The sequence below is a fragment of the Dermochelys coriacea genome, chromosome 2 (assembly GCF_009764565.3).
Source record: "Dermochelys coriacea isolate rDerCor1 chromosome 2, rDerCor1.pri.v4, whole genome shotgun sequence".
Classification (NCBI taxonomy): Eukaryota; Metazoa; Chordata; order Testudines; family Dermochelyidae; genus Dermochelys; species Dermochelys coriacea.
In genome coordinates, this window is record NC_050069.1 from 115,939,963 (window position 1) to 115,964,363 (window position 24,401).

A 24,401-nucleotide genomic window follows, 5' to 3' on the forward strand; every position below is an offset into this window, starting at 1 on the left:
CCCCAGTGGATGGCTTTCATCACTGTGCATTAAATCCTCCTCTGGAAACTACCACCAAGATCCGACTTATCTGAGCCATAGATTTGCTACTAGATCCTCCACTCAGCCCTGCAAGGTGCTAAGTGCCCTCCACACCTAGGGCCCAATGAAGTGTGAGTTACAGGACAGGAGTAGCTCCCATTATCTTGACAAGGAGTTACTTTTATTATTTGGCTGGAACACAGGCCCTTCCTTCATTGTTAAGAGTGCTCAGTTACCTCACAGGATTGGACCCTAAATTTGAATCCCCATCTGGGATCCATTCATAGAGCACATCAACATCTTAAGTGGCAGAGTGAAACCTCTGGGGCCTGATAATCCTATCAGCTGACCACCTGTCACTCCCGTTGAAGTCAATGGGTATTGCTCCTGCTACTGCTGGCCGTAAATTTGGCCCAACATGCCAAGAGGAAAAAGCAGGAGGTAAACTAAAAACACCTAACCCTGTAATCCACCTTTTTATATACCATAATATTGCCATTAAAGAGAGTTTGTTTCCAGTTTTTATTCCTGCCATCTCAGCTACTGGTCACACACCACACAACATGCACACACCTCCTGCAGTCCAGAGTAGTCTCTGAAATTTAGGCCCTTCAGGCAAGACAAAGGGGCTGGGACAGCTCAGTGGAACATTGAAATAATACACTTGCCTTTCTCCTCCGCAGACCAAAGATTTTCCACATCACATAACCTCCAGACAACTTGGCATACTGTAGCATGACTGCTCCAAAGATGCACAGGAATGGAATGGCAGGGTACTTAGGACTGAAGACCTTCCCTTATTAGGCCTGGCTGAGGCTGGTGCTTGGAGACCCTCACTTTCATTAGCTGTAAAAATAAAAAAAATCAACCTTCCTAAACTATGGAAGGAAAATGCCTTAATTTCAGCTAACAAGACCTCTAATTATTTTGGCTGCTACCACTTCACCAGGGGGAAAAAGGGCTCTTTTTAAATATCACATTTATTATTTTTGTGGCATAAAGTGAGAGGGGTAGAAAATCAGGGAAGTGGGCTGGTGCTGTGAAGCCTATGCACACTGGTTTTCCCTTTTTCCCCTCTCTGAGCCAAGGAAGCCCTCCCTCCATACAGAAGCTCACACCTCAGGATAGCAGCCAGTTGAACTAAGGGACAGAAAGGCATTTATAAAATACGTCTTTGTTGGCCTCTAGGCCATTTTACAATTCTTTCCCTGGGTGAATATGCACCTAGGTGTCCATATGCCTGCCTGCGTGTCTATATGCACGCATACATACCAGAACCTGTGATTGCTGCACTCACTGTCTGTCCCTCACTCCCCTTCCCTGCTCCCTCAGTTGGGAAGGCAAGCAGAAAACCTACCCTGAGGCAGAAGGTCTGACTTTGAGATATTGGTGGCAGAAAACCATAGTATACTCAAACCACCTAAGGTCTGCAAGTGTTGTCTCCTGTACCTAGATAGCTTGCAGCACTACCTCACCTTCTTTTCATAACAAGTTGTACAACATACTGAGCCCCAATCCCTTTAGTAACTCAGCCAGAGGTTAGCGGTCTAATACAGGCATGGGTGGGTAAGATTCTGTGGCTTGCAACGTGCAGGAGGTCAGACTAGACCAGGGGTTCTCAAACTTTATTACACTGCAACCCCCCTTCTGAAAACAAAAATTACTACAAGGCCCCAGGAGGAGGGAGTGAAGCCTGAGCCTACCTGAGCCCCAGTGCCCTGGGTGGGGAGGCTGAAGCCAAAGCCCAAGCCTTGCTGCCCTGGACTGAAGCCCCCAGTGGTGGGGCTTGGGCTTCAGCTTTGGCCCCGAGCGGTGCGGCTAGGGCTTTGGCTTCAGCCCCAGGCCATCTAATGCCAACCCTAGAGACCCTATTAAAATGGGGTCATGACCCACTTTGGGGTCCTGACCCACAGATTGAGACCAGATGGTCATAATGGTCCCATCTGGCCTTAAAGTCCACAAGAGTCAAATGAATTCTTTTTAGTGTCCCAGAAGAAATCGTCCCAATAAAACCCAGTTTCTTACAGATAGACTTGTTACCTACAGTGCTTCAATAGTTTTCTTCCTTGAAAGTACAGTACAATAGCTCCTTTATCCTAGGGCAGCGATGAAGGAAATGGGCAGGGAGACAGAAGTTAAAAAAGAACTGATGTAAAACTGCCTGATAACTCTGAGACTGAAGCTGGTCTTTGTCAACAGGCACAATATAGCACGATTGTCTTTCTCTACTGGTGTGTTCTGAGTTTGCCCCTGACACTGCTTGTGTCGAAGTCATTTATTTTAGGACACTCTGATTTTCCACTTGGTTCCCCCCCCTCCGCCTCCACTCTGATGGAGAAGGAGTGAGACAAAGACATTGTGATTATGCTTCACAGCACTATATAAGGGGCAGTGTAACATAAATGCTGGGTTCCTGAAGCTAACATCAGACCCGTGGAAATTTACTTAGTGACTTGAAGCAGAAACAAGGGATACTGACAAAAAACCCAAACAAACCAAAAAACAGGAGAATCAATATAAAATCATGTTATTGGAGATTAAAAATTATCTGGTCAAATGAAAGCCACCGGTTGTGCGTAGACACTTACATCATTCCTTTATTTCTGTTTTCTTTCCCTTTTCCAGCAACTGTCTAACACAGAAAAGGGCTGTTTGGAGTTTGAGGTAGCTTGTCTGATAACAGAAATGTGAAGTCTTGCCCTTTTTTGCATAGGAAAGGCAATAGTTATAAACCTTGTGTGCACACAGGTGGCAGTAATAAAAAAAGAACAGTCAGCCCACATACAGGTGTACACATAAGTGCACGTGCTCAGGAACATTTTCACCCACTTCTGCCATAGTAGCATGAGATTCTGGCAAAAGCGTGGTCGGTTAAACCTTTTCCTCGTTCATTTATTAGCACGGCCTGGTGAGGAGTTAAATGTTGGCACTGTACCATAGTACTTTGCCTGTAAAGAACCCATTGTATTTAATCCATAATATGTCGCTTATTATCTCACTATTTGCCTCAGTGTTTGCTTTATGGCAGAGTTCACCTAGCACAGTCTTGTTACCTACGTCATCCTCCCTGTTTATACTAACAGAAGGAACGAACCCTTCCACAGTTCTCTCCCTGTCACCTTGTCTTCTCCTCTCTTTAGCTGGTACAGCCCTAGTAGCCATGTTTTCCCTTTTTGTTGCATCAGAGATGTCAGAGAATCATCTTACGTCCCTGCTCTGAAGAACAAACAAATCAAAAGGACAGCATGCCAGATTTTTAAAGGTATTTTGGAGTTTAAAGAGAGAGAGAGAGAGAGAGAGAGAGGTGCCTACTGGGAGTTTCAAAAATGCATGGTCCCACAGTAATGCCATTCAAATGCAGGATCTGTTAGTTTTAATGCCTAGGTTCTTTTGAAAATCCCAAAGATACAAGTAAGCATCTATTAGGTGCCTAAATACTTATTAAAATCTGCTCCAACCTGCCTTTGCCATGCAAGTGAACTACTGGCCTCAGAGTCTTGTTTCTTCCTTAAATTTCTGAAGAGAAAACACTTTATTGAGTCCAGCATACAACAAATCCTTCTCTCAATCTGTCTTTGCTGGCAAATGCATTTGTGTTTACAATGATGGAATTCCTCCAGGTCTGCAGTTTGGGATGCTATTTTACTAAGTGTCTTAAAGCGAGAATAGCTGCTGTTTGAGGATTATTTAATTAGTTCTTTTTCAATTGAGATCATTTGGAATTATATAGAATTTAGGGATCCTGAAACCACTGTTGATGGGTAAAACACTTGACCAGATAGTGCTTTAAATTCTACTCTTATCTCAAATATCCACAGTATTTGGGATGACAAGGTTCTAATCTACATTCAACCAGAAATTATCTGTGTACATTTTAGGTCTCTCATATAAAACTCCTAGTCAGCTGCCACCAACATGCTTTTCCAAGCCACTTCTACAGCACATGCTCCAGCTAAACCTCTAGGCTACAACCACCAGGATCAGGCTTCCTTTATGTTGTTATGGCCTGGTTGTTGTACCATTATGCAATCGGGGGTGCAAAGCACAGCCTACAAGCCGTTAAGTGGCTCACGTAGCTTTATGACCCACGAAAGCTAACGCCCAAATAAATTTGTTAGTCTCTAAGGTGCCACAAGGACTCCGTGTTAGTCTGTATCAGCAAAAAGAACAAGGCTACCACTCTGAAACCTGACAGCTTTATATCGTGGCCCACAGCTACCTTCAGCTTTACTAAAGAGGTCAAGAACACTGATGCTCCATCTTGATCTGAGCAGCCTGCTCCTTGAACCAAAGAGCAACTACAATCTGCTTCATTTTGGGAAGCACAGCTGGGTTCCTCAGCTGAGCCAAGTTTGCGTGCCTTCATTACAGTATCATTAATGCATCCGATGAAGTGAGCTGTAGCTCACGAAAGCTTATGCTCTAATAAATTTGTTAGTCTCTAAGGTGCCACAGGTACTCAGTATCATTAAAGTAACTGATCTCACTTTTACCTTATATATTCCCTTCTCCACTACTGCCTGATAGAGCACCTATCTCAAACACGGGATTTTAGCTCCTGGCCTTTCATTAGCAATTACTGCATATTGTATTAGAAATATAAAGGGACCTTTGTTCAATTTCCCCGCCTGACAAAACAAACCCAAAGAAAAGTTTCTCATCAGGTCTGCTACCTACAGCCGATTTTCTCACTTGTTAAGGAAGTAGTCTTAAAGTGCTCTTTAACCTTCATCATATAAAGAGGCCATTGCTGGGCCTTTGCCTTCAATATAACAAGCTTCAGACAGCAACATTAATACTTATTCAGTGCTTGATACTTCAGACAAGTAAAGTGACAGATCTCTGCAGGGGTGCTGGAACAATTTGTAGGAGAACCATTGAACCAAACTGTAAACCCTATATATGATGGAAACCACTTCAAGTCCCTAGTTCCAGCACGTATGCCTGCCCCAAGGAGTAAACCTAAATTAAACCCAGAATAACCCCGCCTGCTAATGAGAATGAGGGTATGTCTACACAGCATTTTGGAGTGAGAGCTCCCAGCCTGTGTTGACAGACTCAGGTGCTAGTGCTCTAAAAATAGCTGTGGAGACAGTGCTTTGAAGCTGGGGCTCAGGCTCTGAAGCCCAGGGGAGGTGGGAGTATGTCAGAGCCTGAGCTCCAGCCTGAGCTGCAACTTCAAAGCTCTGTCTTTACAGCTGTTTCTAGTGCGTTAGTGCAAGCCCCACTAACCCAAGTCTGCCAACCTGGGCTGGGAGGCTCATTCCAAAGTGCAGTGTAAACACACCCTTTGAGCCTTCAACAGGATTAGTAAGGAAGCATGGACTTAAGTTGCTTACAGTATCCTAATGATATTCAGCTCTGTGGGCCTGGTCAAACAAAGCCCATTGATATCAATAGAAATCTTGCATCAGGTTCCATGTCTTCATCACCTCTAATCTCACTTGTGTAGTTAAGAGACTTACACACTGTCTGGATGAGATAGGAGCTTGGATGAAGGAAAATTAGCTGAGTCTTAACCAGAGATGATGCATGGGGCATGTACTCTCCCAGAATTGCTGGATGGCTTGTACCGAGCATGCTTAGTAACACTGTTGAAGCTGGCTGCCCTCACTCTGCTCCCAAGCCACACTATCTGGCTTGGATGAGGGATAATTAGCTGAGTCTTAACCCAGATGAAACTTGTGCTTGTTGACTATGGAAAGCAACCAAAAGAAATGGCCACTCTTAGTTCAATGCCCTGATGGACTAAGCGTGCCTGCCATTTATCATTTAGGTTTACAGTTTGTAGATAATGCTATATCCTTGGCTGGATGTTCGTGTAGCAGCTGCGGGCAAGACTTTTCTTTCAACTGTGTCTGTGAAGGAGGGTGAAACCTTCTCTCTTGGATTTGGTCCTTGCTACAACTTTCCATGCCTCTGACACCTACAGATTAAACTGCTACAAAGCCTCCTACATGGGTTTTACACCATTTAGAAATTTAACAGGTCGACTGACACTTTCTTTACTAAGTGATGTTTCATGTGCAAGATCTATTGCACTAATGCAATCTGCACTGGCTTCCAAATAGTTTCCAAGTAAAATTTAAGGTGTTGCTTTTTATCTATAAAGCCCTACACAATTTGGGACCTGGCTACCAGAGAGATGTCTTTTTCCTCTGCAATATTTTCTCTACAATAATACAGGGCACTTGAGCCAACACCTTTTTAGTTTAAAAAGAGGAGGGCTTGAAGTAGAATATCTTCAAAAGGGGTTTCTCAACTCTAGAACTGACAGGTTTGGTCCAGAAGATTTCAGATTTGTTGATCTTAATGAGACATTGATGGGCTCCTCTACATTACCTATTTTTTCCTTGAAGGGTTAGGTTGAAGGAGAGAGGGCATATCTATACTTCAAGCTAGAGGTGAAAAATCCACCTCAAAGAGACACACCTGCAGAAGTTACCTTTAAGGTAGTGTGCTAAAAATAGAGGGTAGCTACAGCAGCTGCCCCAAGTGCGCACCCATCCAAGATGATAGGTATGCATTGGGTGCGGCTAGTCCCTCCCACCCCTTGTACAGCCATGGCTATGCTCTGTTTTCAGCATGCTAGTTCGATCAGAACCACAACAGATATGTCTCCTTGGCTGGGAGTTTACATCTCCAGCTTGACGTGTAGATGGTACCCATAGTTTGATTTGGCAGGAAAAGTTATTATTCACATGGGCTGACTGAATGGACAATTTACTGAGCTTCAATACTTCATTACAGTATTTTGAAATGTGCTCATTTAAAAAGTAAAAGGCAAGTAAAGAATTGCAGGCTAAGAGGCAAAGAGAAGAGACAGTAGAACACAGGGTCCCATCAGGGAATGCTTGAAAAGTCTGTTTATGCTGTAGTTCTGGAAAGAACCAACCTTAGTGGGACTGACATTGATCATATGAGTGATATCAGAACCTCACCCTTATTAGAATTATTAGATCAAGAAGGACATGTTGTGACAAGAGACAGAGGCAGCAATAGGCGTAAGCAGACTAGCAATTGCTCAGGGCCCCGAGCAGCCCAAGGGCCTCCCCCATTAATTATTTGCGTGTGTGCGCGTTTGTTGGGGGTGGGGGAATATTTCTGCTTAGTATTAATATTCCCCAATGGGCTAGTACATGCACTGAATCAGACTAGATGAAATAAGGCTCCTCAAACAGCTAAATTCAAACATGGACTCCAAATTGTTCCTAAATTCTAAGGAAGTGTTATCTGCTCTTTCTGATTTAAATGGTGGCACTAATCCATGTTGATTGACTGCACCCGGCACCATCCATGTGCAGACAGTACAAGATTTAGCCTGGGAAGTTTAGCAACTTCAAAATCCCTTCCTGCACATAAAAATAAAATGCGTTTCCAACTGGATTTGTGGGTTGGTATTTTCCGTGGTGCCTTGTTTACTTCTCTGTGTTTCTGAAGAGATTTCAGAGAAGAAATGACTATGAGACAGGCAGGAAGTAATATACTGACAAATGGCACAGCCCTACAGTCTGATGTGTGGGAGTGGTGGTAATGATGAACAGGGATGAGTAACTGATGCCTGGGGCAGCAAAGGTAGCATTTGGACATCATCATAACTATAAATAACCAGCTTGCATCTTCTAGTGCAGGGGAAGGGCTGTGATTTTCAAAAGTTATTGTCTACACGCTTGTGTGAGCGGCTTAATTTTTTCTGCAGACAAATATGGCTAATGAATGTAGCACCTGGGAGGTATCTTATTTCCCTCCAGGAAATTAAAGAACTTCCCCTTGAGTGAGAATCAGGACTGGGAAGATTTGCTCTGTCTCTGGGAGAGGGATGGCAGGGAGAAAATACCTGCACTGGCAAGTGAGCAGTCAATGCAGTTACTACTTACTGAGCCCACTACTTACAGGCAGGCCCTAGATGAATGTCAAAAACTTCTGGTGGTCATTCACCATTGGCTGAAAATATTCCCCTGCAAGTCAATACCTGCTGCATTATTCCCTGACACTGATGGTGCTGCTGAGGGCCATTTTCAAAATGCCAATCTCTGCAAGCACTTGAAGACAATGGGGTGAAATAACTGACACCAAATTAGGATAACTGACCTTCTGGTGCCTCAGTTAACATTGACAATGAGGGCTGGAAAGTATTTTCAGTGAAGCAGTACTTGAGACAGACTCAGAAAACATTAACATACTGCTAACCGGATGGGGAGCAGGTCACAGGGAAAAGATAATAAGCAACTAGAAAGATTTTCACATGGGAATTTTTATCTGCTCTAATACTAGCACTGCTCAAGGCTTTGTCAGGCATATTGTTCCATAGAAACTATCGGGGTCTCTCAAATCTTTAATGTTTTGGTTTTTTGGATTAGCCAGTCATTTATTCTCGATTTACTGTGGAAATTTTGGTGGACCTTCTGCAGACCTCCTCCTCTTTCCCCGTCTTTGAACTACCCCACCTTCAAAGGCCCCATTAAACAGCCGCAGCTAGCCAAAGAGGACTGAGACTTGATATCTAAGCACTACAGTGAAAGGCACATTAGAAGTACATGTAGATAGATAATAGATTAATCCGATTAAATAGACTGCACATGAGTTCTTCCCTTCTGAGCTTCTTAGGGCCCAACTTAACAGAAAAATCTTTATAGTCAGGGCATTGTGATGTAACAGGGCAGATGGGACAGCTCTAAGCATGCTACAGGATAATCTTACGGCCCTGTAAAGACGGGGCCAAGTTCCTCCCTGATGTAACCCCACTGAAATCTCTCAGCATCAAAGGCTCATTATATGAACGGACTTACCCCAGGGAGGAATTTGGCACTGGTGCTGTAGTTTTAACTTGCAACACAGTTTTAAAATGGTTGTTCTGTCTACCCAGGTAAGACCAAACCTTATTTCATGTTGACCTCAGTGATAATGCTGACATAAGACAAATTAAGCCAATTGTTCCCAAATTTTTGAAAGCTGAGCTCACATTCAGAAAACGAAACCAAATCATATACACCCAGTTCAGGCCTGCTGTGTGTTAAAGGCCTACCCATCTTCATGTATACATCTTCTGCACTGCCCAGTTAATCCTTCATAGTATCCCCATGGCACACCCCAGACTATGGGGAGCACTGAGCTAAGCAAAGCCAAGTAAGCTTGGATATTATCTAAGCAGCATGGGAGAAGGAGGGAGATTGATGAGAAAAGAGGACAAGTGGGGATAAAAAAAATATTGCTTTGAAATGTCTGAGGGGAAGGATAAAAATACACCAAATCAAATCATCATTAAAAAGTCTTTGTCAGCATCCTTTTAAATGAGGCAAGGTAAATCCATGAGCCAGTTGAAGCAAGCCACATCCCTTCTTTCAATAAATTAGCACTGTTTCATTTACGTGCACCGCATCCAAATATTTTAACTACAGCACTTCAAATACAGTACCCCTTATATTTTTCCCAAGTGCTTAAAATTAGTTTATAACTGTCTCTGCCGACTGCCTTCACTGCAAAGCAGGCAGGCGTGGAGTAGTAGTTGCCAGCGCACTTGGAAACATCACCAGAGCCAAGAAATGAAATGCTGAGGGCCTTTGTGAGGGTTCCAGGAATGTCAGCATACACTGCCTGCCTACTTTCCATTGAATACCTCATTGGCTGACTACTCAGTACCGAATGTGCCAGACAGACAGACATGCACACAGAAAGAGAGAGCAAGAGGGAAAGCGTGTTTGGTCTGTGAAAGACAACGGCATATTTTTAGATATGTATGGATAGGCTTGCATAATAAAGTTATATAACTAGATGGAAGGTCTTTGGGATAAGGACAGCACAATATGGTTTTGTACAACACTTAGTGCAATGTGTCCATAACCTCAGTTGGGGCCTCTGGACACTTTGGAAATATAAATGTTTAATAATAATGATGAGACAGCATTCTCTCAATAGGCATATTCATTGTACACAAAGGAAAACAAAGATACTCTAAGGGCCCAGCTCTGCTGTTCTTGGGCATTATTACCAATGGACATTTTATCTCTATATGACTGAAAGTGTTATTCCATGGCAAAGGAGATTATGGAAAGAATGAGGAAAGGGAGATTTGGATATGAACAACCACCAGTGAGTGGTGGTTTATAACAAAATTCTCATGCTCGTAAGCGTAAAGAGTAATGACTCTGATCATTCAGACAAACTCAGGCCCTCAGATTATATTCTCCCAGTTGATCTTCTGAATTATATCACTTAGAGTTCTATTCACCTGCAAGGAATTTTTCTAACTGTAATTTAGTTAATCAGTACACCTCTGTGAGGCAGGCAAGTATTGTTGCTATCCTTATAATACAAATGGGGGAACTAAGGCAGTGGAATGACATTACTAGCTCAAAGTAATGGGTGGAATAGGTGTCTGAGCTGAGAGAAAAACTCAGGAATGCCTGGATTCCTCTGTGTTCAGGCCAACAGCATACATGCAAAGCCTTTTTGTTATTGGTATACTCTGATAGTCTCTACCTGGCTGTTAGCATTACTGGGAAATCTCTCAGTATCAATATCTGTAATGTAAACTTGGCATTTTTCCTGGTTTTTTGGAGAGAGAAATTCCATGTTGTGTCTTTTTCATGTTATTTAACTTCTTTTTTAAAAGCAATTCTTATTCCTCCCAGGAAGCTAGATGCATCCAGAACTGAATGTGCTTTAAGCTCTGAATGGGTGCTGTTGAAATTCTAATTCATGTTCAATTTCTCTTCCCCCTTCCCTCCCCCCGTCTCTCTATAGAATCATATGGCAAGAGCCTTGTATGATAACGTCCCAGAGTGCGCAGAGGAGCTGGCCTTCCGCAAAGGAGACATTTTGACAGTGATAGAACAGAACACTGAAGGGCTGGAAGGATGGTGGCTCTGCTCTTTACATGGCCGACAAGGCATTGTTCCAGGCAACCGGGTGAAACTTTTGATAGGCCCAGGACAGGATAGTCCATCTAACCAGGACGCGTCCAATTCAAGATCAATGCATCATGCCTATAACCAACAGAAAGTCTACCAAACGCCAAGCTCACAGGCTTCAACTTGGGACCCGGTATACCAGGTGCCACCTTCCCATCTGAATCAGGGCATCTACCAGGTACCTACTGGGCATGGTCTACAGGAGCAAGATGTTTATCAAGTCCCACCATCTGTGCAGAGAAGCTTGGGTGGTATTGATGGTTCACCTTTCAACAGCAAGGTGAGTGCCTTGACCTTCAGATCTTTGTTTCAAAGCAGGTTATGTGCCCTATGCAACAGTAGGATAATAAATAAAAAGACTGGAGTCTGATGGCTTAAGAATTTATGAGTGAGAATGATGTGCTGGGCTTCCACTCACTTCGCTTCTTAACGGGCTGCTATTTATCCCTGCAAATCCCCCTCTTTCCTGCTTGAACAGATGCTGCACAGGGAGAAGAAAGGTCAGGTGCATAATGGGCACCAGACTTCACAGCAAAGGGAGACTATTCTGGGCCTGCTCCGAGAGGAGCGGCTGGTGACAGATGTGGTAGCATCTTCCCATCCCCAAGGCATGTCCATTCCATAACACTCTACCCACTGACTTTGTTAGCATATAGGAGCTTAGAACTCATAAGGCAGTATGGTGTATTGCGTATTAGCCAAGCCATATTTACCTTGTTTAATTAAATAAAATGTCCAATTTTTATGATGCACTGTCTTGATAGAGGAAGACATTTAAAAAAAAATTAAGTGGTGATAGTGGTGACAATATGTCACTACCTGGAAGAACAGGAAGCCAGATAATGGTGATAAGAAGGGATACTTTAATATAAAACCTAAAGTAAATATAAAACTTGGCAGTTGTCTTCAGTGTACGTGCCTATTGCACGATACAGGGAACCTGCCCAAGGTGGGAGGAGGAACTGTGTTCTAAAACCCTTTCTGTTTCACATGATGTAGAACCACTGACTGGCACAGCCATCAGTAAATAAATGCATACTAATCTGGAGCAGACAGAAGAGGGAGGGAGACTTGAGCAGGAAGTGAGGGACAAGAAGGTGCCATAGTTTAAACTTTCATCTTGAAGTGTATATTGGCCAGAAGGTCAGGTGTTTTTCTTTCTAGCTTCAGCCTTTTCCATTTTGGGCCTTTGGAAAACTTTCGAGACTTTCGACTTATTATAGTTTTGTTTTCATTGGTAATAGGTAAATTTTCAAAAAAGGGACCAAAGAGTTGTGAAATCATTTCAACTCATGCTCTAGAGAGGTTTGTTTGGACTTTCAAAGTTACTCTTTTTTGGAAGAAAAGCATCATTTTGTGTGTGAGGATCTGCAGGTGGATGAAATTGCCATCTGAAAACTACTGGCTTGCTTCACAGGTGGAGATATGATCTTTATTGGAGCAGTTAGACTGGTTTTATTAGTAGAAATCCCACCTCATTTCTCCTTCCCCCATCCCCGAGACTAGATAGTAATGAACCTCATTCAGAGACCTCTGCCTGAAGCTGTATAACTAAGCACCTTCAAAAGCGGTTGAAGGAGGCCTGGATAAATTGCCTCTTTGGAAAGCATAACTGATGAGCAACTAATCGTAGTCTGAAAAACAGTTAGACCAGCTGAGGCCACACTATGCTATCATTCCATGTGCAAAGCTACTCAGTGAAATCAATAGGGCATTCTGCACAAATATCCAGTTGCAGCATGAGTATGTAAAATCCTGGGTCTGTTCAATGCTTAAATGCAAACTTATCGTGATGCAAACTCAGAGCACTAAAACAACTGTTTCCTCTAAAATTCCTGCCTAAACTTGGATTTTAGAAAGCCTAGATATGCATTTTTCTGGCTGAGTCATTTTCTGAGGAAAATAAAGACCATTTGTTTAGACTGATTTATAACATGATTAATTTAGTCCCTTGTAAGTTATGAAAGACCATCTGTACTGCATGAAGATATATTGCTATACCGCCCATTATTTACAGGACTACAATATGTTTCATAAAGCATTTGATCTCCAGCAATAGATGCTACCAGCCTGCTTAGCACTGGCCGGGAAGGAACGATTCCCCTGTCAGTTCAGCCCTGCCTTCCCCTCCTGACTCACATCTGCTGGTTTGATTGCTACTGAATTCAACTGAAACTCTTCTTCCGGGCCTCACAGGAAGCCAGTGTAGGACTATCTGTGCTCCCAATTATTCAGGAAAGGATTATTCTAATCCTGACACGATAGAGGTTTGAACCAACAGCCTTGATTCCTCACCAATCACACATTAATGACAGACTCACTATCAGTGACCTCCCTTGATTAGCTGCAGACAGTGAACATTACACATTTCCAGTTCCTGAAGTTTCCTTGAGCAAGACATGTTCTAGACCAAAATAATGACACTGAAATGAAAGGGAGCTGTAAGTCTGCTGGATATGAAAGGTTCCGAGATGGATCGGGGACTGAAGCGGGAAGGGGAAGGAATAAATAAAAGATGTGTCTTTCCTAATAATCTCTATATTGTTTTGCAATTTATTTATGCTACTGTTGCACTAAGAGAAAAGCACAGTAGCAGCAAGATTCCAGAGCCTTTGTAAAAGAAAAGCCTAATTAAAAGGGAACTTTTTTTTTTGCCCTTGACTCCTTTGGCTGAATAATGAAGCAATCCCTCACCCCAAATCTGTACTCTCAAGGGATCAGTAAAACAGTCTTTAAGTATTAAAGAGAACTTGAACACTTGATCCCAGGGCTCCTTGCTCTGACTTCTATAATGATGAATATCTTTTCTCAGATTTGCAATACCTGCCCTACTGTCATAAGCAAGCTGCTGTGCCTGCTTTTGTTCACAGAGTCTCTGCTTGTCAGTGTGTTGTGGGTCTTGGCAATGCTACTGAATTGAAAGATATTCGCCTCTCAAAGAACTATATTATTATGCATTCTACATATATGTAAACTTTCTCACTGCCCAAAATAATAGTTAGAGACAAACATACTTGAAGGAGCCTTCTAAGCAGTAGCAACATTTACACTTATACCTTTTGGTACACAATTACCTATTTTCCTCTGACCAAAAATGGTGTTTGACCTCGACACACAATTTTACACACATAACTTGGAAGCTCTTATCAGGCAGGAATAGTCTACCCGTAAGTAATAAAAAATCATCAGCAGCAATGATGTAAACAGATAAACCCTCGCTTAGGTAATATGTCTTGTTGGCAGGAATTGCAAATCAAATCAAAAAGAACCCCTAAGGCAGGAAATTGTGGTGAGGTAACAATTCTGGAATGCTTAGGTTGTTTAGAACATAGCTGTATCAGCTCCTCTCATAAAATGAATATACCACCTTTTAAAAATGGCCTTAAATTGCCTGAGACAATGAGCGATGGCTTAGAATATCCCTCATTGAGGATTTCTGGCTCAGTGGTGGTTTATAACAAAATTGTCATGCTCGTAAGTGTAACGAGTATCCAAGGAATAAGAATAAAAAGCCTTCTCTCACAAGTTTCCTTCTATCCCTGCTCTCCCTTCAGGCTCTCAAAAAGACAGGAGAGTCTTGTTGTTAAGGGACAGTAGTCTGGCAGTCAGGAAACCTGGGTTCTATCCCCTGCCAGAGACTTCTGTGTAATCTTGGGCAACTTCTCGGTATCTCAGCTACCTCATCTGTAAAATATGCAGGGGTGAATTGAAGCTACATTCATTGTTTGAAAATTCGTTTGATATCATCAGCTGGAATGTGTTATAGAAGTATATGTTATGTGTACAGTAGCTACAGTCATCCCCAGATTAGTAACAGCTCTGAGCACTAAAACAATGGCAAAAAAAAAAAAAAACCCTCATTTTTTCTCATTGATTTATGACAGTGCCCACTATTTCTAACGAAATGTTTTCCCATTGGAAAAATGGAGTTTCATCAAAATCAAAACTTTTTCACAAGAATTGAGAGATGTCAACAGAATTTTCTCTCAGAAAATTCAACAGAAGACAAAATATGGGACTATGATGAACCATAGCAGCTCAGGCAGAGGGGGACTGTGATGCATCCTAGATGTCATCCAGCCAGGGAGCAGGACCTATAGGAGAGAATGGGGCCATGAGGGACCCAGAACGACAACTCCCATGAGGCACTGCAGTGACACAAGTGGATGTTGACCCATCCCAAAACAAAACATTTCAGCATTTTCTCGTTGAAATTTTTCAGAATTTTGATACATCAACATTTCTACCATGGACTAAGCTAAAACAGAAAAAGGCACTCTTGTTCCAGAATAAGAGTGTACACCTAGGGGCTAATTCCAAAATAATTATTGCAGAATAGCTATTTTGGTAAATTTCAAGAGCAGACAAGCCCATAGTGAAACAGAACCATTGCTACCCCACTCTGCCATGTCCCTTGCCCTTGCCTTCAGTGGGTTTTTTTAGGTAAAAAAGGATTGAGGGAAACAGGCCTCCCCTGAGGGACTTGTATTTGTCTAACAGTTGCAGCTAGTTGTTTCTACTTTCTCATAGACTCATTTCCTCAGCAGCAGCACCACCCTGACAGCGTTGGCCCAGACTTCAGCAGTGCAAGCCAGTTCACCAGTTCAGCCACGTTCTGATGTTTTCCCTCCCAGTTAAACAACTACTGTCTTATTTGGGAGGAAACAAATAGCAGATGACATTTGTTCCAGAAATATTCTCCCTCCCCGTTACTTTTTGGTTGCTTATTTGTTTCACATTCTATAAAGAGTCACACTTTGAGCATGGTAAGAAAACAACATTTATTATGCCAGGATATTTTAATATCTAAAGGAAAGAAAAAGCATTTGTACTGAGTTTTGTAATCAAACAACAAATATTTCTATTCAGACAACATACAAATTTATCCTCTTTCAAAAATACCACAGTTTCCTGTGATATGATTGATTAAAATGACTCAAAACAATAAAATTAGTCTCTGTTTCTTTCACTTTCATGTTGCAAATTCTACTTCGGGGATTTGTAACCTTCATAACAAAATGTTGGTTTAGTGTTAAACATACAGCAAAACTGCAGAGTACAGCATGAATTGAAATATTAGCCTCAACAGTCAGTGCTCTGTTTCATATAATGTGCTGAAAGAATGATTCCTTCCAATTTAATGCAACTGTGTTTTTATATATATATATATAAAAAAAAAAACAAGGAAAGCATGCAACCTTTCACTATGTTTTTTTCCTATAACTTCCCATATGACATGAGTAATAGAACAGTAATTTACAGATATAAAGCATGTGAAATTATCAGCAGTTAATCTAGCCTCCGTGGTGTTTTAGAAAACTTCTGAGTGAAGAAACCCTCACCCACAAGCTGAAATAAGATGTAGTTAGGAGTTAGTCACTGATTTAACTTGTAAAGACGCATTGTAAGGCAAAGCCCACATTTTACTCAACCTTTACTGTGTGAGTACATAAATGAGCTCAACATTACTCACAACCTCTCACTAGGCATAGGGTTCTTCTCAATCCAGTCTATTTGGAAAACACAGGGCATATTTTTTCTCCTGGTTACATAAAAAGAACCAACAATCTGATCCACACTGGTGGGCTCTAAATGAGCACCAGACTCTGCCCACAGAATCAGGTCATTAGTTTCAAAAAGAATGTTTTGTTACATTTATAAAAAGTTGATGAAATGTTAGGTTTGGAAGATTTAAATATTCCCCTGAAAGAAACCCAGCAGTGGAAACAGCAATAATCTAGTTCATGAGAACCAGAAAGAGGAGTTGACTTTAAACAGAAAGTGAATCTAATCAAAAGGAACATGTCCAATTTCTAAAGGGGGTTGAAAAAGAAAAAAAAAAAAAAAAAAAAAAAAAAAAGAACTTTGAGGGAATAGTTTTCCATTAGAGAATTCAGTTCTGTTGAAATCTAAACACTTTCTGAAATCATGCTGATTTCAACAAAATTTCATTTTGGAGAAAAAAGGGGGGAAATTCCAATAATGTCAGAACATCTTGTTTCAACATTTGTGGAATGAAACATTTTGAGTTTTCCTTTTCCAAAATGACAACGTTTATTAGATTATAAAATGTAAAAAAAGTCAAATAGATCTAAACTGATGAGTGTTTTTTAAATTTCCTTATGGAGAATTTCAAAATTTTCTAGTTGCGTTCCTAATCATAAAGAAAATAAATTTTTTAAAAAATGAAATCCCCTGTGAAAGGCAATTTCCAGTTCTTCAGACAGCTCTACTTGTCTCACAGTCCAAACTGGAAAAAATAGGGGGTAGCGTAAGGAAATCAGCATGATATATTTGAAGATTCATTTTTAATAATGCATTAAAAGTGTCACATAAGGATTTTTTTTTCCTTTTAAACACTGTAAGGGGATCATTCAAATCCCATTGAAGTCAATGGAGTCTGCCCGTTAACTTCAGTTAGCTTTGGATCTTTTTGCGATTTTTATCTTGACAGTGTCTCTAACTGATCTGGCTAAAATATTTCTTGCTACCAACTAAAATACTGGGGTTTTGGGTGGCAAACACTTTCATGGGACAGAATCAAGGTCTAGAAAAAACTTGATATTTTTTCCATGAGGAGACATTAAATTTTTACAATCCCCTAGCGTGAATGCAGCCATATGGGTATACATGTGCTATATCTGTGCAGCTCATTACATAGATCTAGCTTATTTTGATAAATTTATGGTAAGTAACCTTAGTTAAATTGGTACAAAACTGTGTACAACAGCCCTGAGAAATGTGTGCAAACTGGAATCAGGATCCTTTTTCAAGACAGCAGATCTCTGTGGTGAGCCAAAGAACTTCCTGTTGTCCAAACTGCATTGAGGTTCTCTTAGCCACAAGTTACTGTTTGACCCATTCTTAGAGCAATACTGCTCCCAACATAAATAGCTCTGTGCCTCATCTCTTTCTTGTGCCTCACAGTGGCCATTAGCAATGCTTTTGTGGAACCACCTCTTTTCACTTTCTGAACCTCCTCTTATAAATAATACATAATTTAAAAAACCCTCTTCCTTTGAACAACTAGAGCAGCGTGGAGGATGGAAGTTCCATTTTGCGAAGGATTTCAGTATTCGGCTTCATTCTGAATAAGCAAAAACTGAAAATTTTGTAATTCTCCACAAAGACAGATTCTAAATGTTTGTTTGTTTGCTTCAGGTTGATCAAAACATTGCCTTTAGATTTAAAAACTTGTAAAATTTTGAATTATATAATGCAAAATTTAAAAAATTCTAAATAAAAGATCATTTCAAAATGAAAACTCATTCCAGAAATATCAAAATAGGACATTATGACACTGGTGGAATTTCTTTCACAACAAAATCTTGGCTAACGTGATTCAGTTTCAAAGAGCATTTTGATTTCAACAGAACCACATATTCCAACAAAATTTCTAGTAATACAATTAATAACAGAAAAAATGTTTTGCATTCAACAAATTATGCCTCTATAGTCTCTTGTTTTGTCTTTCATTAGACAATTTAGTCTTCCCATGTTAGAAAAGTCGTATCTTAAATATTTGTAGTGGGCCAGTCACCATAATATTGAGGTACTGAGTTTCGTCCATCATTAGCTAAAGCTTTAGCTCCAAACAGAATTTAAGCCACAGACTGCTAGAGGGACTATTTGTTCTTTTGCACCAGAGTACATTTTCCCAGTGGCAGATGAGCCCAAAGCATTATGAATGAGATTTATCCACCAGACCCTTCCACCCATACACAAATCATTCACTTCAAGTACTCCAGAGTGCATGACCTGTCATGTCACAAATGTTGTGCTGCATCAGACCCTTAGTGGTTGTGGGAGTACACTGACATAAGAAATCATGAGGTCACTCAGTCTGAAATGATGAATTTTCATAGAGGGAGGGGATAAAGCCTATGTAAAGAGTATTGGATGAGTTTCCTCTTCTGAGAAGTTTTTTCTGCTCTTAAATACTAGTTATTTAGTGCAATCTGGTGCATTTCACCCCCTCCCCTCCATATCACCCCTCTTCTCTGGTTTGAATCAAGATCTCTGTATTATTTCCTTCTTTCTCTCTTCTTCCGCATATTCAAAACAAGTTGCACAACTCCTGCTTTATATTTTACAGCCTCACAGCTTAAAACGTGTCAAGCTGGCTCAAAAAAGACAAAGATCAACACTGATTTAAAAAAAAAATACTTATTATGATAGCACAGATGCCCCAATTAAGATTAGTCCCCATAAGCACTTGACAGACCCATAGTAAGACAGTCCCTGCCCTAAAAATCTTACAGTTTAAGCCCCCAATCCTACAGAAATTTAAACACATGCGTAACTTCACGCACTGTGAATTAACGTAATTAGAATTTACAGTGCATAAAGTTAAAGTACATACATAAGTCTTTGTAAGATTGGAACCTAAGCAGAGCAGATAGACAAATGATGGTAGAAAAGTAAGTAGGAGTTAATTAGGATGCATGTAGCAACATGAAATAAAACAGTTCTAGGTAGGAGTAGCATTTGTCACATCTCCTTCTTTACTGATATCTTGCCCTCTGAAGCCTATTTCTAAGAAAATTCATGTGAGAACCTAAAAAAATTAGAGGTAAGCTATAGAATCTCACATTCTTCTCAATTTTCCATCAGACAATGGAGCATATATCTCACTCCACCCAAGAGGAAAATGCTTTTGTTCATTTAATCTTTCCTTACATAGGTGTAGAGTTGATAGTACTATATATCCATGTCCTAGCCCTAGCCACAAACAAGGTACAGTACAAGAAACTGTTATGCACACTTACCCCCTGCTACCCTGTCAGTATGACTCAGCTTTTGCTTGAAGGGACTTCATTTAGAGGTAGCTCAGTTTCCATGCCCATTAAGCAACTATTCTCTCTGCTGAGGATATTATAATTAAGCATTTTATGGCAAGCCACACCATCTGCCAGTTAGTGAACCTGTATTAAAAACTGGATTAGGTTAAAACTTTACTTAAAAATGGCTTTTAAAAACATGCTGTATGTTTATAACAATGTGGTTTACACTAACTCATGAAAGGAGCCTGATAGTAAAGTAAGAGTAATTCTAGTACAGGGATGGGCAAACTCTTTGGCCCAAGGGCCACATCTACGTATGGGAATTGTGTGGAGGGCCATGAATGCTCACGAAATTGGGGGTTGGGGTGTGGGAGGAGGTGAGGGCTCCAGACTCTGGGGTGGGGCCAGAAATGAGAAGTTCAGGATGCGGGAGGGGGCTCTGGCTGTAGCAGGGGGTTGGGGTGTGTGTGGGGGGATGCGGGCTCTGGGGTGGGGCTGGGGATGAAGGGTTGGGGGTGCAGGAGGGTGCTCCAGGCTGGGACCAAGGGGGGCAGAGGGCAGGCGGGGATCAGGGCTGGGGCAGGGTGCAGGAGGGGGTTAGGGGTGCAGGCTCCAGATGATGCTTACCTTAAGCAGCTCCCAGAAGCAGCAGCATGTCCCCTCTCTGACTCCTACGCAGAGGCACGGCCAGACAGCTCAGCACACTGCCCCATCAGCAGGCACCGCCCTTGTAGCTCCCATTGGCCATGGTTCCCAGCCAATGGGAGCTGCAGAGGCAGCCCTTGGGGGCAGGGGCAGCATGCAGAGCTGTCTCTGCATAGGAGTCAGAGGGAGGACATGCTGCTGCTTCCAGGAGCTCCATAGAGTCACATCACATGATGAGTGGGGCAAGCCCTGGATCCCACTCCCCAGATGGTGCTTGAGGGCTGGATTAAAATGTCTGAAGGGCCACAGTTTGCCCACCCCTGCTCTAATATATCTAAATTTCAGTGGATTGTCAGTAAGGCTGGGAGACCCTCTGTAGATCATTAATAAGTAAACATTTAAAAAAAATCAGGTTACTGCTTCATAATATGTACTTTTGTTCATTTATTCTGACAGGGAATACTGCTTAGTAGAGAGTAAATGTCAATTAGTGATTTGAGATCTGGCTACACTGTTTTGCTATGAAAACTTGCAGGGAGTAAACACTAAGTTCATTTTTAAAAACAAGTGAATGTAATTAGCAAGATTCTTTCTGTACTCCTGTTGTCTTCAGACACCAGTTTCTAACACATGTTCTTGCTGCTCAAATGAGCCACCAGTTCCCAGCAGAAAATTGTAACGTAGATGCACTTCCCTCTGTCTATAGGGAGTGTGGTGAATTTTCCTGGTGCTAGTGTCATTCTTTCCTTCAGAGGCCCAGAATGAGTTAAAGATAGTGAGGAAACCCTTTCATTTCAAATTCCCTTTCTTACATAATTTCCCCATATTCTCTTTGATTGTTTGCTTCTCTTTGCAAAACAAAAGTTAGCCAGGTGGCTGTTATGTAACCTTCCAGGGGCCTGGGAAACACTGTATCAGCACCTGCAGTTTTTGTTCTGAACACATTTACAGAAGCACTTTACCACACAGGCAGCTGTGTGTTTTCTTTCATTTACTTACTTTTTTAAGCCATCTTTCATGCCTCAAAGCTTAGACTTTCCCAGTTTCTCATACAACTATCAGGCTCTTCCTCTTCAACCTGTGTCTTTGCTCAATAGTGAGGCCATGCAAATGGTAAATTCCAGCTGATTTCAATAGAAACAAGATTGGGCCAGGGAAGAGGAGGAGGAGGGAATTAGCAGCAGGCACAGATTAACCTGACCGAAAGGGAGTATGCAGCACTCCCACTAGCATCAGTGAGCATTGTGAAGTTAGCCCTTCAGAAAAGAATGCAAATGTCCTTTTGTAATATTTTTAACAAAGACTGTTACCCCTAACCCATATGAGCTGAATTGCCACTTTAACACCAAACTGCAGGAGTCCATAGGGTTCTGTGGTAAAGGCCTGGGAGTGGGAATTAGGACACGTATGCTTTATTTTTAGCTCTGCTCTCTGTGTGACTTTGGTCATGTCTCTTAACATGCCTGTGCTTCAGATTCCTCCCTGGTAAAGCAGGACAAAGAGTCGTACCCACCATTATAAAGCACTGAAATAATGCGGAAGTGCTAAGGAAATAAACCCAATTCTGCTCTCAGTCAGGGCAGTGTATATCCAAAGTAGTTCCATTGGCATGAGTGGAATTACTCTAGCTTTACACTAGTGAAATTGAAAATAAAATTTGGCCCAATGGCTTATAACATTTTCCATGAAAAATCAGCTCCATTTTAAAAGCCATTTCCATCTGCAGGAATCATGAAAATCCGCCTGTTTGTATCTGATTTAGGAACATTATGGCAGTTTTCCTTCCATTTTAATGCTGAGTATTTAATGCAGGAAAGACAGTGGAAAGGCTTTTCCCTTATGTGAAAGGAAAATGGATTTAATGAACCACAGAACTGGATACTTTGCAAAGTACATGCATATTCAGCTCTTTTTTCTTGTTAAAGATCACACAACTGGCATGCAAAAGGCCCAAGCAATTGCTTTTGGAGGAGCATGGCCCTCAGCGAGAACAGAACAAACTTCCAGCTCAATTGTCCTTGTTCTTAATGCTGTGAGTTTGCTGTATGCTCACTACATGTTTTACCAGAGCCAAAGCTGGTCCCTGTTAGTTGCTCTGCATGGATTAAATGGTTGCAATGTTTTCAGAATGTTGGGATAGATAGTTTGTGGGATTACCATCTGTTTCTTTTAATGCGTAAACAAGGAAAATTGCTGGTTTGAAAGGCAGGATTTTTCAAAGCCAGATGACCGCAGGCGTTCTTTAGAAAAAAAGAGAAAGAAAGACAACCTAGAGTTCATTGACATTTGTCAGGAAGTAAATTCCTAAACACCAGAAAGGGCCACTACCCGTACCAGAGGGGAGATAAGAGAGGAAAGTTTTTCTTATACTGACATTGCCTTTCTTCTGAGGTCTTTAATATTAAATTACAAAATACTATTTTGGCTTTTAAAAAGTAAAGATTAAACAATTTAGGCCAAGATTTTTAAAAGTGACTTGTGATTTTGGTGACTTCATTTCGTCCAGATTCATCACTATAAAAGGGTCTGATTTTCTCAAAGTGCTGAGCATCTACCACTCTCAGAAAATCAGGCACTAATCACTTTTGAGAAACCTTATTTCCCTCCTCCCCACCATTCCCCAATTGCAGATTATCTGAATTTGTGAAACAGCAAGGGAGCAAACACACACAATAAAAAGGATACTGCATCACAATATGGACTTGGCTTATTTCATTTTAACAAGTCTAGTTTGGTTTTAGTTACTAAGGATTATACATCATAATATATTAGTTATGTACAGCAGGACATTGGGTAAAAAGAACAGGCATTTAAGTTAATTTAAGGCCTTGTTACAGTAGTCAACTATTACAGCTTTTTCTGAGAGAGGTGGGGAGAACTCTGTGGTGTGCTGTAAAAGAATAATTGGATGTACAAGATTCTACTGCATGACAGAGATCATGGTTTTGAGGGTATGTTTCTCCTATAAATGTTTGGAGATACAATACTGCTTTTGTTCTATGTATACATCATCCTAGAGAGGGTTGGGATGTCATTTAAACTGATACATTGCCATTCAGGCATGTAATTTCAAGAACTTAAAATGCTGGTAACAACAACAGACTTTTGTTTGTTAATAGCCACACATAAAATCCAAAATGATGCGGTTTAGGGCTCGATCTTGCAAGCCCTCAGTGCCTGAAACTGTCACTGATGTCAATTAAATCCATTGATGGAGGACTAGCATCATTGGAAATCTAGAGTGCCTAATTTCAAGTACAGTTTGGCTGCTCTATGGCTGACTCCCAGTGCCCTTTACTGAAAAACAGCAGTTAAGAATTAAGAAACTTTGAATTTCAACAATTTAGCAATCACTCGCCGCCCATCCCCAGGGCTGCACTGGTATCTCTGGCTGAGTTCCAGAACACTACAATTCTTCAACCCTGCGGCTGAGCATTTCCCCCATAATCTAGTTAGCAGCTTGATGTCAGAGTTTTCACATTAGAGAAAGGATTAAAGATATGGCTACCCACGGAACAACCTTTTGTTTCTAATTTGCAATGTCTTCTCTACTGGAGGATCATTTGTAAAACCCTGGGGGCTTATTATTGATGCAAAATAGTCATTGCAATTTAGAAACCCCTGGAAGGGACACTGAGTAAACATGCTTAAAAGTGAGTCCTTTGATTCCAAGGCATTTCTCTTACACTATGGTGCTCAGCATTACTATGGAAACATGTTAGTAGGCCAGATGAGGTTCATTGTGTTTGCATTACATTAATTCCAGTCTTTGACTGGTGTTTGATGCCACACTTGGAATTCTACACAGCATCTGCCAGTCTAGTAAAAGTAAGCTAATATTGCCTTACATTCATATCATGCCTTTTGCCCTGAAGGATCCCAAAGCACTTTGCAAACTATATATATTGGCCAGACTCACTCCAGGATCTGCTCCACCGTCCCCTGATGGCAGAAAGACTGCACGGAGAAAGGGTAGATTGCTATTCCCCCTACCCCACTCCCCCAGGGAGTCCACAGGCAGACAACACAGCTCCAGAAGTTT

At 41.3% G+C, this 24,401-nt stretch overlaps 1 protein-coding gene and 1 long non-coding RNA gene across 5 annotated transcripts in view; one reads left to right on the forward strand and one right to left on the reverse strand.

Annotated features, from left to right (window-relative positions):
* Positions 1-24,401, forward strand: part of NEDD9 (neural precursor cell expressed, developmentally down-regulated 9) — a 137,438-nt gene that overhangs the window by 101,347 nt on the left and 11,690 nt on the right. For all 4 annotated transcript variants that reach the window (XM_038392631.2, XM_043508333.1, XM_043508334.1 and 1 more), the window contains one exon: positions 10,765-11,211. In XM_038392631.2, coding sequence (XP_038248559.1) covers positions 10,765-11,211 — 447 coding nt within the window. The remainder of the gene's footprint in view (positions 1-10,764; positions 11,212-24,401) is intronic.
* Positions 615-20,516, reverse strand: LOC119851960. Its single transcript, XR_005291475.2, has 3 exons — positions 20,342-20,516; positions 19,700-19,855; positions 615-867 (listed from the first exon to the last, which is right to left on the reverse strand). It is a non-coding gene; the product is annotated as an uncharacterized LOC119851960 (long non-coding RNA).